The sequence below is a fragment of the Gadus chalcogrammus genome, chromosome 10, assembly GCF_026213295.1.
Source record: "Gadus chalcogrammus isolate NIFS_2021 chromosome 10, NIFS_Gcha_1.0, whole genome shotgun sequence".
NCBI classification, from domain to species: domain Eukaryota; kingdom Metazoa; phylum Chordata; class Actinopteri; order Gadiformes; family Gadidae; genus Gadus; species Gadus chalcogrammus.
In genome coordinates, this window is record NC_079421.1 from 12,181,551 (window position 1) to 12,196,708 (window position 15,158).

The window sequence follows — 15,158 nt, forward strand, 5'->3', positions numbered from 1 at the left end:
GGAGTCAGATATTCATCACATCATTTATTTTCAGCAAATTTCAATAGTTTAAGGTTATTCTCAGAGAATATTTTCTCGATATTTTTTATCTTGGCAACATTTCCAATTGGCACTATGGTCCATGACCATCATCTGATAAGTAAGAAATGATTGAGAAGATTATTATTTTTTTATTATTTTAAATATTGAATGGGCAACTAATTCATTAACCTTATTTGATTGGATTCTAGTCTAATTTATAAAACAGATTTTCTTTAAAATAATTGTTCACATTTAAATCATGTTTTGGTCGTTTCAAACAAAGAAAACAGGAGAATCGTAAATAGTACAATAATTCAAGTGTGCTTCAACATTTGTATCTTAGTCCATATCGCCCGGCTCCTATAGGCTTTCATCCAATCAAGTCCTACAGCTGCACCAGACTTGCACCAGATCATTCAATACGAAAGACCAATCAGCTGTGGCTCCTTCCAGCTCACAGTAGGCTGTCAGCCAATTGGCCGAGCTGTTTGCCGGTCCAGTGTAAGCACGTGTTCTTGGAGTGTTTGTAGAGGTGCGAGGACTGGCTGAAGCGCTTGCCACACTTGGGGCAGGGGTAGGGCTTCTCCCCGGTGTGGACGCGGATGTGCTTCTTGCAGTCCGTCAGGTTCATGAAGGTCTTGAGGCAGATGCTGCAGGCGTACTTCTTCTCCCCCTCCACCAGCACCACGTGGTCCTCGGCCGCCGCCTTCCTGCACTTGGAGAGCACCTCCTCCGACGCCCTGGTGAGCGCCGGACGGTCCCCCGACCCCGAGGAGGAGCAAGGGTCCGGGTCCGTCTCCGAACCCGCCGCCGGGGCTTTGGGGGCGATGCGTCGGAGCCCGGGCGACGCCGTCGTGAAGCCTCCACCTCCTCTGGTTCTCCCGCCGCTGGGGGTGGGCGAGACGGCGGGCTGGAGACCCAGAGCTGGCCTCACACTCCCCAAGAATCCCCCCAGAGAGCTCTGGCTGGGCTGGAGGAGGAGGGTGTCGCTGAAGCCAGGGGTCTGCGTGGAGAGGAGCTGCTGCAGGGGCACCGTGGTGACTGGGAAGACCAGAGAGGAGGAGGAGGGAGATGGGTGGATCGTGTCAGACGGCTCGCATGGCTCTCCAGCGACCCCAGAAGCCTCTGCGATGGTGGAGGCAGAGGTGAGGCTGACCAGGCTCTCCTCCACCTCCAGAGCCCCCATGACACCCTCGCTGCCGGGGTTGAGGAAGCAGGAGAAGGCCAGCTCCGACAGGCTGTCCAGTCCTTCCCCCAGGATGGGCTCCTCGCAGGCCGCCGCCTCGCCCGCCCCCGGGTGCGGCTGCGTGTCTGCGTGAGGATCACCGCGGTGATCCCCTTCTGCAGCCGTTCCCTCGTCGCTCAACGCAACGTCTGGAAGGCCGTCGTGGCCCTCTGCGTCTGGGTACGGGGAGCGCTCGGGCGCGGGGTCCGGAGACGAGGTGCTCAGGTTCTCCCTCTTCACCTCGACGAGCACCATGTTCTCCTCCTCGCGCTCCTCCTGTTTCTCCTCTCCCACCAGGACTTTGAGCACGGCTTCGGAGCTCCCCCCTCCCCCCTCCACCCCCCTGGTGTCGCCGTCCGACTGGCTCGGCAGCTCCGTCTTCTCCGACTCCCACTTTGCGGCCTCGTATTTCTCCTCCTGTGGCTCCTCCTCCCCTCTGCTCTCTGGTAGCAGCACGGCGGCGGCGGGGCACTCCTCCTCTCCGGGCTCCCCGCGGTCCTTCCCCAACAGCGTCCTCTTCCTCCCGCTCGGGCTGTCCTCGTTCAGGGGCGATGTGCGTTTGTGGCCTGCGGGCGGCGCTGTGGTCTGTTCCCGGCTGAAACCACCGTTCATCTCCCCGTGGGGATCAAGAGTGCCACCGGACGGACTCACCTCCATTCCGGCTCCGCTGTTGCTTAGCCAAGTATCCGTGAAACAGTTGCTCAGGCTGAATTGGAGACGCTGCGGTGAATCTGACCCAAGCTGCATAGATGTGGCCTCAGATAGGTCCCCTGTCGGAGGGGACAGTAGTGCCTCATTCTGCTGCTGTACGGCCCTCCAACCTGTAGGGGGCGACTTTGGGAAGTCTCGCTTGGACAGGTGTAGCTTGCAGGCTTTCACCACGGTGTTCAAGTGCAGGTGGGAGGCGGCCAGCAGCACATCCATCACGTTGGAGGAGCCCGGCGTAAGGGTGGAGGTATAAATCATCTCTAGCAGGGTGGAGAAGGCCTCGGGGGTCACCACTTCCTGATCAAGCTCCATCACACAGGGACCGTCCCCGTGTTGCATTTTAGTCCCTCCAGCCGCGTCGCCCTCTGTTGAGCTCAGAAGAGCCCTGAAGTGAGAGCTGCAGGCCGCCAGAATGGATCGGTGTGCGTGGAAGCTCTGTCCCCCAACCGATACCAAGCAGTCGCAAAGCTGCCCATGAATGCGCTGGTGGTTCAACTGCTGAAAGATGAGCTTGAAGTGCCCAGGGAAGTCCATCGGCAGACGTACGCCGGGTGATGAATGGCTGGATACACGGTTGGGCGGCTTCTAATGCTTTCCTGTACGCTTTGTCTTCGAAAATAAATGCATGACTCGTGTTTGTCCCCTAATGTCTAAAATACACCATTTGACAGGTTTGCCGGTGATCCATACGAGCCTAGAATGTGGTCGGCCTTAATCCATCATGCGGCCAAATGCACAAAGGTTTATCACAATGAGTCTCCAAATTGCCGAAACGCTTTTCTCCTATAAATAAGTTTCTATTGCATTTTACCTGAAATTCGACATGAGGTTAACCCTTAATATACATAGTATATATATCAGCGTTTTAGCCTAAAATCAGAATTCCACTCACCGCTTTATTATGGTCTGCTCTAGCCGCTCAGACTAACGTCTAGCGGGACCGACACACAGACAACATCGCCCCCTTGTGGTCACTTTGTATAAATGTGAGAGCTTCGTTTAATTTTGTTATATAAAAAAAAATCGGTCAATGCACAATTTGTAAGAAAACCCTCAAAATATTTTGAGACAGAACATTGAGAAAAACATTGATATTTTGACGGATCATATGACAAACATAACACAGCGACTCATCAAGTCTCAGCCAGACGAGTTCAACACATTGTATTTTATTATATCACACACTGATACTGCTTCTGTATACACGTTCACAAATAGTTACATTCTCTTCAACAACGACATGGAATAAGAAAAGTGGAGGGCTGGTTCTCGGTGGCAGTGGGCCTGTTGATCTTCCACACAGCTGCAGTGAAGTCTCTCATGACGGAGGTGTTGTTGACCTGCAGTCTGCCCTTGGGGTCGCGACCTGCCATTGGATGGAGGAACAGGTTCGGGACGGGTCCCGATCATATGCTGTCCAGCTTCTTCAGTACATATGGAGCTGCAAACGCAGGAGAAAAAATATTCAAGAGCCTTTCCCATAGTACATACATAGTCACATTTGAATTGATTCATTAATAAATGATGTGTTGCAGTCAGAAGGCCATGCTCAGTGATCATGGAGTAATGACAGACGTCTCCACGGTTGTTTTTTCCACCGTAATGTCATCAATGTCATAGACTGTACTCACTGGCTCGGAGGAGAGCGATGTACAGAATGAAGTTGCGCACGGACGTGAAGACATCCTCCCTCATCTTCTTCTTCATTTCCTCCGGGTCCAGCTTGGGACCTAGTCCTTCCAGTTTAAACATGGTAACGTCCTGTTGGGTTTATTATTCTGCTCATGAAATTAAGAGAGTCGGATCTGAAGCATGTGGAAAGGAAATAACGCACCGGAAGTACGTAATGGGTTAACAAATGAAGGGTGACCCGTATCACACCGCCCTCTAGCGGCTGACATTTGAACAACAGAACAATATACATATAACTAACAGTATAATAACTAATAATACGATAATAACGGTATACAAATTGAATATGCGGCCTGATATAAAGTATTATATTTTTTGTATTTTTTTTCTCCAAATTTCTAAAATATTATTAGTGAAACAACAGGATTGTTATTATTATTATAAGTATTATTAATAATGATCTTGTTATTATTAATGTGGGCGTTATTATCAGTGGTATGTGCCAAGAACAACAACCATATTACAGAGGACAGGGGAGACCCCACAGGGAACTGGGTGAAGGCAGCTCTGACCGATGAGTGTGGGGGAGAGAGAGAGAAAAGGGAGATAGAGGAAGGAGGGAGGGAGGGAGGGGTGGGTTATTTCTGAGCTCAGGGCCGAGGAGGATTAAATGAGAGCAGTCCCAGCAGCACGATGACAGCATCCAGTGTGAGGCCAAACCCCCCACCATTCGGGACGACGTAGGTTCTCCCGAATAAATTATTAACCTTAAACCTTAGATATCAGTGATTTACTGCGAGATCTACCCGAGACACCTATTATCCTCCCGTGGCTTCTAACAACACGAGGTGAGTTGTATTTTCGTGGTATTCTCTGGTTTTCTCGTGTCTGGAGGGGCAGCCGGCGAAATGGCACCTTGCGTTAATGTCTTAATATTCATATCTAAAAGATGGATGGACAACGAGTCGTGTGCGCGTCGCCCTGATACACCGGTGCTCTAATTGAGATAGGGGGTAAAGGTTTTTTTAATCGGATTAAGATTAGGAAATAGACAACAAAAGATGGACATTTGTTTTCTTTGTTTAGTCTGCTGGTTTGGCGTGGATGCGACCACTGATTACGATCTGAAAGGATGGGGACGTTGTTGGGTCATGTAATGAATATAAATACATTTACCCTTCACTTGCCCCATGAGCAGCGGTAGGTTACTAATGTCCGTGGTTTGTACCCTACTCCACTAAAGTAAACCGGTTTACCCCATATCGTGTTTCAAATGTACGGTATAAGTGTGGATGCTGGACCAGCCAGTGTACCGAGCAGACACGGTGGGTGATGCTATCCCACTACACAAGACGGGCCAGCTCTCTTTCTACACCCCACTAACACATGCCTCCATCCCTTCCATTCATCGAATAGCCGTATAAACCACGCTCACTGCACTTCATGATCTGACTGCATTCAGCAAGGACGATGCACGCTAGGGTGTATCCCGTTTCTTTTCTAAATGTCTGCATTTAGTAGGTATTGTTCAGGTTTGTTCTACATCCAGTTATGAATGGGCGTCGGCAATATGCGTGCTATCTTTTTCTCTTTTACTAGCGAGACTGAGATGTCCTCCATCCTCCATGCTCTCCTCCTCCTCGTCCACGGCGTGAAGGGAGGCATGGTCCACTCAGGACACAAGATCAGGACAATGTGTTCTGCTGTTCTAGGGGGGGTCGTTTGATGTTGCGTGGTTAAATAACAAAAAGACTACTTATCAAGGTTGGATTCAGAGACATGTGCGCGTCTGCAGAAACAACAAAATACGCGGTGTGAGGAGGCGGTAGCTTGCCTTCGATATGTTTTTGACAGCATGGTGTCATGTTACAGTGAAATCAAGGCACATTAAACACGCGCTGTCTATCTGGTTGGAAAAGTGCAAAAAAAAAAACAGCAAAAACATAACAACCATAGCATGTGTTACATGGCTGTGTGTATTGCCTGTGTTTGCGTGTGTGTGTGGGTGTGTATAGTGAGTGAGTGTGTGTTTGTGTGTCTGTGTATATAGTGTGTGTCTGTGTATATAGTGTGTGTGTGCGTGTGTGTGTGTGTGTGCGCGCGTGTGTGTGTGTGTGTAGGTCTAGTATAAGCCTGTGCGATGCCAGTGTAGTGCGATGACTCAGGGCTGTGGAGTAGGATGAACCATGTGAGGCGATGCGCTGCGCTCAGGTCAGCCAGCCGGAGTAGAGAGAAGGGCGACAGGCAGAACTCGAGCATCAGGAAAGACTGCCTGCATCTCTGCCTGCTCGCACTAGCCACACTCTGCCCTACTGACTAGCTGTCCCACTTTCTGCAGCCTGTCAAGAAAAGCACCCAGGCGTTCTGTTGTGGTTTCCTTCTCCTGCTCGTATAGTCTGCGTGAAGGGCTGTGATGCCGGGGTTATCTCTGCTCCTCTCCACACTACCGATTGAGTCATCATTTAGAGTAACCTCATTTTCGACGTTGATGAACATCTGCATCAGGCTCCGATATCCATCACTTCGGACATAAATGATCAGTGACCAGTCGATATCTATAAAAGCATTGTAATGATTTCCAGGAATGATTGCGAAGGCAGGACAGGAGACGCACGCCTTCAAATTAATGTTTTTCTTGGCTCCTGTTTTCCCGGTTGCTGTGGTGGATGAGACAGAACCCCTGACCTCATTGGCTTAATTGAGTGGAGCAGCATCACTGCACTTGACTGGCAGGGAGATCATAATATAGGTCACACTTTGTGTGCATGTATGGCTAGGCATGAGGAGAGGGAACATGCCCGTACACGGGCGACAACGCAATTTTTTTTACCCCGTTTCCTCCCTCTTATGTGAATCCAATATGAAATATTTAGGCCCCAGCCTGTGAATGCTAGGATTCATCCCAAAGACCCTGGAACGTGATGCATCTGCCTCAGCCGCTTCCCGGATGTAACCTTTACTCAAGATATGAAATGGTATTCCATGATCAATGAACTGGAACACATTTGCCAGCGATAAGCCGAAGGGAAAAGCAAAGGAAACTGTTTACTGGATTTCCAACATCTATCATCTGCTAATATCCCAGCATGTTTCTCCTCAGTGACAGAGAAAATAATAAGCTGTGCTCAAGCCCCGATCAGTTATAGAGATACGACACCTCAGCACACTATTCATGTTCTCAAGCCTCCCATGGTTTGGGAGGGTATTCCGAATGCTAATAGCATGAACTGACCGGAGGAGAGAAAGGACATCTGATTGGATTATGTTCAGAAGGGTGAGAACCAAAATGACTCAACCAAATTGAGTCACCGAAACAACGCTCATCCGATGACATAATAAAGCATCTGCTTCTATTATTTTCATAGAAACTCATTGGGATATGAAATGTTTGCGACTGCTTGCAGTAGTGATTCATCGGTTAATCCAAAGGTAGTAGGTACACCTTTTAGGTTGTGCTAGGCATTGAATAAACTGTTGCTAGTGGATCGATCATATCCTCCATACAACCAGTGGATTCCTTTTGTATCTTGCTTTTCTTATGTACCTGTGCGTTTAAGTGTTGGTTAGTGTAGCAAAAGATACAGAGTTCGATCCCAAAAATATACCTTTAGGGGTGATCAATCGCTACCTTCTTATTAACCGCTATATCAAAACTATTGTCTAGCAATAAAAACTAAGTGCTAAAATAACATAATAAGACCAAACACAACAATGTGTTCCAATGTTAAAACCTTCACCATCGCAGACCTGTCCTGAATATCACTGAGCCCTTTAGTGTGACTGGACAGTGCAGAAGGTAGATTGAATTAGTCAAGTGGCTGTGAGGACCCCTACCACCCATCCCAAGGATCGCAGCTGTATCCTGTGTGTAATGGACACCACAATTGGTAACGACGTCTTAATGGTAGAGAGAGAGAGAGAGAGAGAGAGAGAGAGAGAGACGGTTCCTTTTTTAATTATTGGGTTAAAGACATAATATTGTGCACTTAGGGGCTTGTTTAGGATTTGTTTCTTTGTGTGTGCTTGTGTCTGTGTGTGAGTGTCTGTGTGTGTGTGTGTGTGTGTTTGTTTGTGTGTGTCTATCTGTCTGTGCATGTGTGTGAGTATTTCATACTGTGTTCCGCAATCCGCAGTGTGGACCAATGAAATTGTAAACGATTTGTTTCTGTGTTTCTATATTTGTGGGTCTGTCTCTGTCTATCTGTCTGTAGCTGTGTCTGTCTGTGTATATCTGTCTGTCTGTGCGTGTGTCTGTGTGTGCGTGTGTCTGTCTGCGTGTGTTTGAGTGGTTCATACTCTGCGTTCCTCAGGAATTGACTGATCTCCTATTTCACGGCGTTGAACTTGAGCGTGTCACTTAGTCTGCGTCGACCAGTTGTCTGCGTGGCATTAATCAACGCAACAGACGCCTGACATGCAGCATCCTGCGCACTGTGGCGGCCCAGCCGAGAGGGTGTTGTGTTCGTCGGCCGTGGCGTGCCAGTAGTTCTTGGGGCTTCTGGAGGGGGAGGGCGGAGGGAGGGAGGGGATGTTCAGCTGGGTCGGGGCTGTCTTGGCTCAGAAGTGCTAATTGGATTTCAAAATGTTTTTTCTTCCTTCTCTGTGTTTTCTACTCCAGCTTACTGCAGGCATACGTTTGCCAAGTGTACACCTTGGTGAGCAGCAGGGGCATGATGAGGCAGGACTGGCCCATTAGAGAGAGAGAGAGGGAGAGAGGGAGAGGGGGGAGAGAGAGAGAGCGAGAGAGAGCGAGAGAGAGCGAGAGAGAGAGAGAGAGAGTGAGAGAGAGAGTGAGAGAGAGAGAGAGAGAGAGAGAGAGAGAGCGAGAGAGAGAGGGAGAGGGAGAGTGTGAGAGAGAGAGTGTGAGAGAGAGAGAGAGAGAGAGTGAGAGAGAGAGTGTGAGAGAGAGAGAGAGAGAGGGAGATGTAGAGAAATGGGCCACTGGGTTACACAAAAAATAATTGCTAATTGATTTGGGGGATGAAGACAGTGGTGGACTTGAAGAAAGTGTGGTTGTTAAAGAGAGAGAGAGATGGAAAGGTGAAGAAATTGAGAGGCATAGAAACCGAAAAACAGAAAGGTGGATGAAAGAAACACTTCTTACCGATCCTCAAAATGTAAAAAAGTTTTTTGCTAAGAATTAAAAATGAAAAAGAAGATTTGAAGCAGCAGCCGAGAGAGAAAGAGAGAGAGTGGGAGAGAGAAAAAGAAATACAGAAGAGAGAGAGAGAGATACACAAGAGAGAGAGAAAGAAAGAGATAAAGAAGAGATAGAAAGAGAAAGAGAAATACAGAAGAGAGAGAGAGAGATACACAAGAGAGAAAGAGAGACAGGGGAAAGAGAGAGAGAGAAATACAGAAGAGAGAGAGAGAGAGAGAGAGAGAGAGAGAGAGAGAGAGAGAGAGAGAGAGAGAGAGAGAGAGAGAGAGAGAGAGAGAGGGAGAGGGAGAGAGAGAGACATCAAGGACTTTGAACATTGGGCTGAGCTGCACCTGATGAGGACTTAAGGACATGGCCCTTGTTAGACAGTGTTCACTAGTACCATTGATTCCAAACCAGATTGAAAGACATCTCATCCCCAAGAACCAGCCCACATGGACCCCCTGGGACCCCATACGGATCCATCCGGGGGCTTATAAGTGTCCCGGAAGTCCTTCCGACCCGCCATGGATCTGCGCTGACTGATTCCTCACATCATCACTCTCAGCCCTAACAATCATGTGTCCCTCGCTTGAGCTGAGAAACGACAAGTGGAACGCGAGGGTGTTGTCTGCTTTTTAATATCTTATATATCGACAAATGGTACGTTAAAGTCTGCCCTCAGCAGTCCCTGTTGGCTCCAGGCCTGGGAAGTTGTGCCGAGATCAGCTGTTCTCCGCCTCTCCCTCCGGGGAACCACGGCAACCACGGCAGGCCGTGCACACTGCACACTTGTTTTTTCTCCGTTCCGAAACTCAGTTTCTCTTACTGCTTTCCTCAACCTCTTTTTGAAATCCTTCCACTCTCTCCCCCCTCCCCCTCCCCCCCCCTACAGCCTCCCCCCCCAATCCCCCCCCCCAATCCCCCCCCCCATCCCCCCCCCCCATCCCAGCAATATCCTGTCCCCATTTTTTTGTCTTCTCTTCACTCTCCTCTGCCTTGGGCCAACTCTCTTCCCTTAGCCTTTTCTCTACAGCCATTTCCCCTGTCTTTGGCCCCATGCCCCCCCTCCCTCCCTTTTCCTCCCTTTCAGTTCCCACCCCCTCAACCCCTGGTTACCCCCGCAGACATGCCTCTTTCTGTCTCCTTCTTGTGCTCCTTGCCCCGCTCTCGGTGCTGCTGCCTGTGTTGGCAGGCCAGCAGGAGGGGGCGACTGCTAGCCAGGGTTAGCTGTATTAGCTCCATGTATTATTCATGCACCCTGCCTGCAGTCTCTGTTGGCCTCTGTCCTCCAGCTAGCTCTCTGGCTGGGGCGAGCGGCCCCCGTGAGTGGGGGCCGAGAGGGCTCCCTGGATGAGCCGCACAGGAAGGACCCCACCACACGACAATCCCCCCCCCCCCCCACACCTCCAATCAAATCTCTTGATTTCGGCCCATCTTCAAGGAATAAGGGCAGGAAAGCCATTTTAAGACGGTGGTTTCCTCAGAAATGTTCTAGGTGTAGCAGGTTTCCCTCAGAAACCATAGAGAATGTTTACTCGTTATATCTCCCCTTCACCTCGGCAACCGTTTCACAGGGCATGAACGCGTGAGAGTGTGAGTTCAGCGTCCAATTAGAAGTCAGGAATGAAGATTCCTTCAGCCCAATCCTTCCTGTTTTGCATGTAGAAGAGAAACCTGCTTTAATCACTGGCCAAGATCTGTGCCTGCTTGGCTCCATACATCATATATGTCCTTCTCTCTCACGCACCCACACACACAAACCAGGCCTTTACGGTCTGCCTTCCATGCTTTCAGAGCTGACCCAGTACCTGTTTACTCAACCGGGTGCCATGAAATTTTTATTCAGAGTACCAGACTGGAGATGGAGTGCGCCTTGTTTCCTCATCGGCATGTGCTTTCCAGGGAGAAAGGCTATTGTAGAGGGAGAGAGAGGGGGGAGACAGAGAGAGGGTGAGACAGAGAGAGGGGGAGAGAGAGAGAGGGGGAGAGAGAGAGAGAGAGAGAGAGAGAGAGAGAGAGAGAGAGGGGGGGAGACAGAGAGAGGGTGAGAGAGAGAGAGGGGGAGAGAGAGGATGAGGGAGGGATAGGGGGAGAGAGAGAGATAGGGAGGGAGAGGGAGAGAGAGGATGAGGGAGGGAGAGGGGGGGGAGAGAGGATGAGAGAGGGAGAGAGGGGATGAGAGAGGGAGAGAGAGGCGGGGAGAGAGAGAGAGAGAGAGAGAGAGAGGGAGGGAGGGAGAGAGGGGGGAGAGAGGGAGAGAGAGGATGAGAGAGGGAGAGAGAGGATGAGAGAGGGAGAGAGAGGCGGGGACAGAGAGAGAGAGAGAGGGGGAGAGAGACAGAGAGATAGGGAAAGAGAGAGTGAGTAAGAGAGTGAGACAGAGTGAGCCTCGGGCCAGCAGTGGAAGAGTGTCTGTGTAAACCATAACCACATCGCTGGTTTTTAGACTCCGCCGTCTGCCTTGCCCAACATACTAACATTCATCCCTCTGGGAATAACCAGCAGTGTCACGGTGACTGTGTGGACAGCGTCTGGTAACGTGTTGAGCCAAGGTCCGTGCTAGATGATCCCAGCACGGAGGGTTAGAACCACGGGACGGCCCGCGGACTCTCCTCGTTCTAAATATAAAGGAGGAGGGCGTGGAGGACTCATCTGAAGTGACACGCTTCCCTGTTGCACTCCCTCTGCCCTCCACACAGGTGGCCCACCGGACCGCCAGTGATCTCCATGGTCACGAGGTCCCGCCCTCCACCTGTTTTCAGCCAATCCTGGAGGGCCACTCCCCCACCCCGAGCTGATGTCTCAGCGGGCCGGACGGATTTTGTTTTCTGGGCTCTGGAAGAGACAAGCAAAGCCTGAACCTCGGTGAGTGGCGTTCTCTGTAAGGCCGCTAGGTCTTGATGTGTGGGTGTCTGGTATTAGTGTGCAGTGGTATGGACTTAGACTGTTGTCTGCTTTCTTTGTGAAGTGGTTGGCAGAAGGCTGTCACCTTTCGTCAATTACAATGTTTCGTTATTCATTGCAACCTTTTAGAGAATGTACTTAATATAATTATAATGAGGGTCAGCTAGATGGGATTTAACTCTTTCGGCTGTGTTCTGATCGTCCCGATACAATAGATACGATCCAATTTTAAAGATTATTAATCGTAATTTTTTCACTGCAGACATCAGTTTAGGTCAAACGTAGATGTAACCTTATCACTTCAGCATAGTACAGAAATAGTAAAGTATACTGTAAATGATGAGGTGCAATGAGAACATCAATTCAATGAACCAGCGTGTTTCTCACTCAATCAATCTGAGTCACGCTAATGTTGCTTGACTATTTGCTGAGTGCTTTTCTCTTCCTTTACCACCAAACAGGTTCAACTTGTTTAATTCAATGTATGACTATTTACCATTACAATTATGTGTCATGTCTAATTAGGCTCTCATTCTCTCTAACCCTGTTCTTATTTTGTTATCAACACATTTCCTCCTACTGCTTGTGTTTGAAGTGGTTAAAGGTCTTTCAACGGGGGTTCCTTGAAACAGTCCACTCAAAGAGAGATCCTCCTTCATGCTGCTTTACATGAGGGCTAATTCAGGGTCATCTGTGGCAGCCTCGTAACAGACACAGATACAGGGAAACAAGCAATTAGACAAAGCTGTGCCTTCCCTTCCCCACAAGGCCCCTCTGGCCTGGTTCCAGATACTGACCATCACGCCATCTCTGTGTATGTTGCCCGTCTCGGCGAAACGCGGAGATAGCTTCAACCTAAAGCCCTCACAGTTTTGCAAGTCACAAAGTTGTGTTTGTGCAGTTGTGTATCCGCAGCCACTGTCATTGGAGCTGAGGACCTGACTCGGCAGGGGAAGAGAGAGGGAGAAACAGAGGGGGAGAGAGAGAGAGGGGGAGAGAGGGGGAGAAACAGAGAGGAAGAGAGGGACGGAAGGGAGAGCAAGATGGAGAGAAACGGAGGAATGAGGAACGCAGGATTTACCTGAGTCAGCAGCACCGACCGCAGCAACGACACACAATACACACACATCACTGACACACATAAAAACACACACACAAACACATACACAAACACACAAACTAACACACACACACACACACAAACACAAACACACAACAAACACACCCAAATACATACACACACACACACACACACACACACACACACACACACGCACACGCACACGCACACGCACACACATACACAAACGTACCCCGGAAACAAACCTCCCATGAGTAACCTTGCTACTACCAGAAGCTCATCCGCCCACCGTCCACCCTGGATCCGGGCGGGGGACAGCGAGCTGTGAGCGAGCCCTGCATCAGGCAGCTGTTTCCCTGACAACAGCTGTCACTCAGCTCGCGCCACTCATCCCTCAGCGCCACGCCCCCCCCCCCCCCCCCCCCCCCCCCCCCGGGTGGGACGGCGGGAGGTGCTGATGTGACACCCTGCCCAGTGCTCAGGGGGCTGAGGGGTTGCTGTAATCCTCTTTAGCGCGCCGACCCCGGCTGACACCACAGTACTTATCAACCCTGGAAACACTACCGCTGCTGCCAACATGGCTGCCCCTGGTGGAGCTAGCCTAGCCTAGCTCCCTGCTAGCCCCCCATTCACTTTACACAGGTCCGCCAAGAGCTTTAGAGCGCTATCCGCTGCGGCTACGTTATTAAGTGTCAATTAACAGAGGGAGGAATATGTCACATTTATGTATGTATTAATAATAATGTGCTAGACCGTAATCGACCACAATGCAGCATTAACCGCCCAAACACCACCTAATTGGAGTACAGGAACAGGGCCATTACGACTTGAGCGTTGTTGTTTACCTAACTAAGCGCTCATTTCCAAACGAGTGCTTGATAGAGTGCTGGGAAGCCTCTGCCAAACGCCTCGGTCCTGCCCAGCCCTTCTAAAGCTTGACTCCCCTCTTTCTGCGTGCTGATCAAACTGGGCTACGTGGAAGTTGGCAGGGAGAGGCTGAGCCATCGATCGCTCGGTTTCAGGAGCACATTCATCATCGTTAACCGTATCAAGAAGGCCCCGATCACTATGGTTTGGGCCCCAAGAATGGCCCTCACTAACTCCCCCCACCCCCCACGCCCTTATTGGGTCACAGAGTCCGGCTAAAAAGCCAGACAGCAGAGCTCAGAGCCCACCAGTGATGTTCCGAATGTAGACCCTTTCTAAGCCGTTCCTTCATACGCTGCTCTGAGATTGATGACGGTGTGTTGGGTGTTCTTTGTAGAAATCCATCCAAAGAAATCCATACATCGAATTCAGCATGTGTTGATCTTTGGGCTCATTGAATAATTCAAATGAGATTGTGGAATGAGAGATACATAAATATACATGTTAAAACGAATAAAACATCGCCCCTCGTCAAGCAAACCCAGTGAGATCCTGTTGTATGAAGCAGCAGAACTGATATCATCTGCTTCTTGTTTCCTTGAACTGATGGTGTGAGAAACCCAATCTCATCCTGTGGAGAAGCGTTCCAGCATTGTTTTATCCACTTCACCATGACGGAATCAGCCCTCATGTTTTTTATCACATTTTATTTAAATGTTTAATTTGTAGTGCTGTCATTTTCATTTGCCTTATTCCAAATAGAAAAAAAAAAAACAGTTATTTTGTCATTATGATAATTGAATATTTACCGTTAGACTCCTTGTAGGGGAATCCCTCTTTATAAATGTCTTGTTCCTTTCCCCCTGGGTTTGTAGGAGTCTTTGAGTGCTCAGAGTCGGATCAACCTGTCAAATCCCATCTTAAAGCCTGTGAGCTCTGTGAGACGGAAACTAAGATAAAGGGCTGCAGAAATGCAACTTGACGTGAAAAGCGAACACCTTAGTATTCTACCACAGGTACAGTTTCTGGTGGGTTTAAACGATCAGCTTACTGGATCTGGGAGAGTAGTTTGTCGAGGTTAGACAACAATATGACTGATTGCAGAGACAACAACGATACACATACCTTGCATGAGTTAATTTTTCAGCACTGCTTGCACCTCCTTCTGCAACCAAATCTTAGTCCACGACGGCGGTGCCAACATTGTGGGTGATGAGTCCGAACAAAAAGCAAGGCGGGCGTGATTTATCCTAAATCTGATTTCCCCGTTGCCACGGAGACCCCACTGCTCTTAACAAGACAAGTGTGACAACAATTCACACTTGACGACAAGTGTGTAACCAAAGAAGTTCTTAGGTCTCAGCCTGAGCGGAAACAAAGTAGACTTATTTGAAATCATCCAGACCACTCTTAACTAGCTGGTTAACCAGATGACACACCTCTTACCTGTATTAATCCCTCGTAGACGTGTTTGAATGTGGCCGACTCAACAGGCCATTAAAACGATTACAGTCCTGTTCGGCTGGATGTATTTTTAGTACAGGTCGATACAAGACAATGGACAAGGCAGGGGCCCT

At 49.4% G+C, this 15,158-nt stretch overlaps 2 protein-coding genes across 2 annotated transcripts; both read right to left on the reverse strand.

The window, feature by feature from the left end:
• Positions 1-20: 20 nt before the first annotated feature.
• On the reverse strand, positions 21-2,813 carry LOC130390088 (zinc finger and BTB domain-containing protein 5-like). Its single transcript, XM_056599804.1, has one exon. It carries the CDS (start codon positions 2,486-2,488, stop codon positions 476-478), a length of 2,013 nt encoding a protein of 670 aa, XP_056455779.1. The 5' UTR covers positions 2,489-2,813; the 3' UTR covers positions 21-475.
• A 287-nt stretch (positions 2,814-3,100) lies between these two features.
• On the reverse strand, positions 3,101-3,806 carry tomm5 (translocase of outer mitochondrial membrane 5 homolog (yeast)). Its single transcript, XM_056599808.1, has 2 exons — positions 3,586-3,806; positions 3,101-3,395 (listed from the first exon to the last, which is right to left on the reverse strand). Exons 1-2 carry the CDS (start codon positions 3,704-3,706, stop codon positions 3,361-3,363), a joined length of 156 nt encoding a protein of 51 aa, XP_056455783.1. The 5' UTR covers positions 3,707-3,806; the 3' UTR covers positions 3,101-3,360.
• Positions 3,807-15,158: the final 11,352 nt, after the last annotated feature.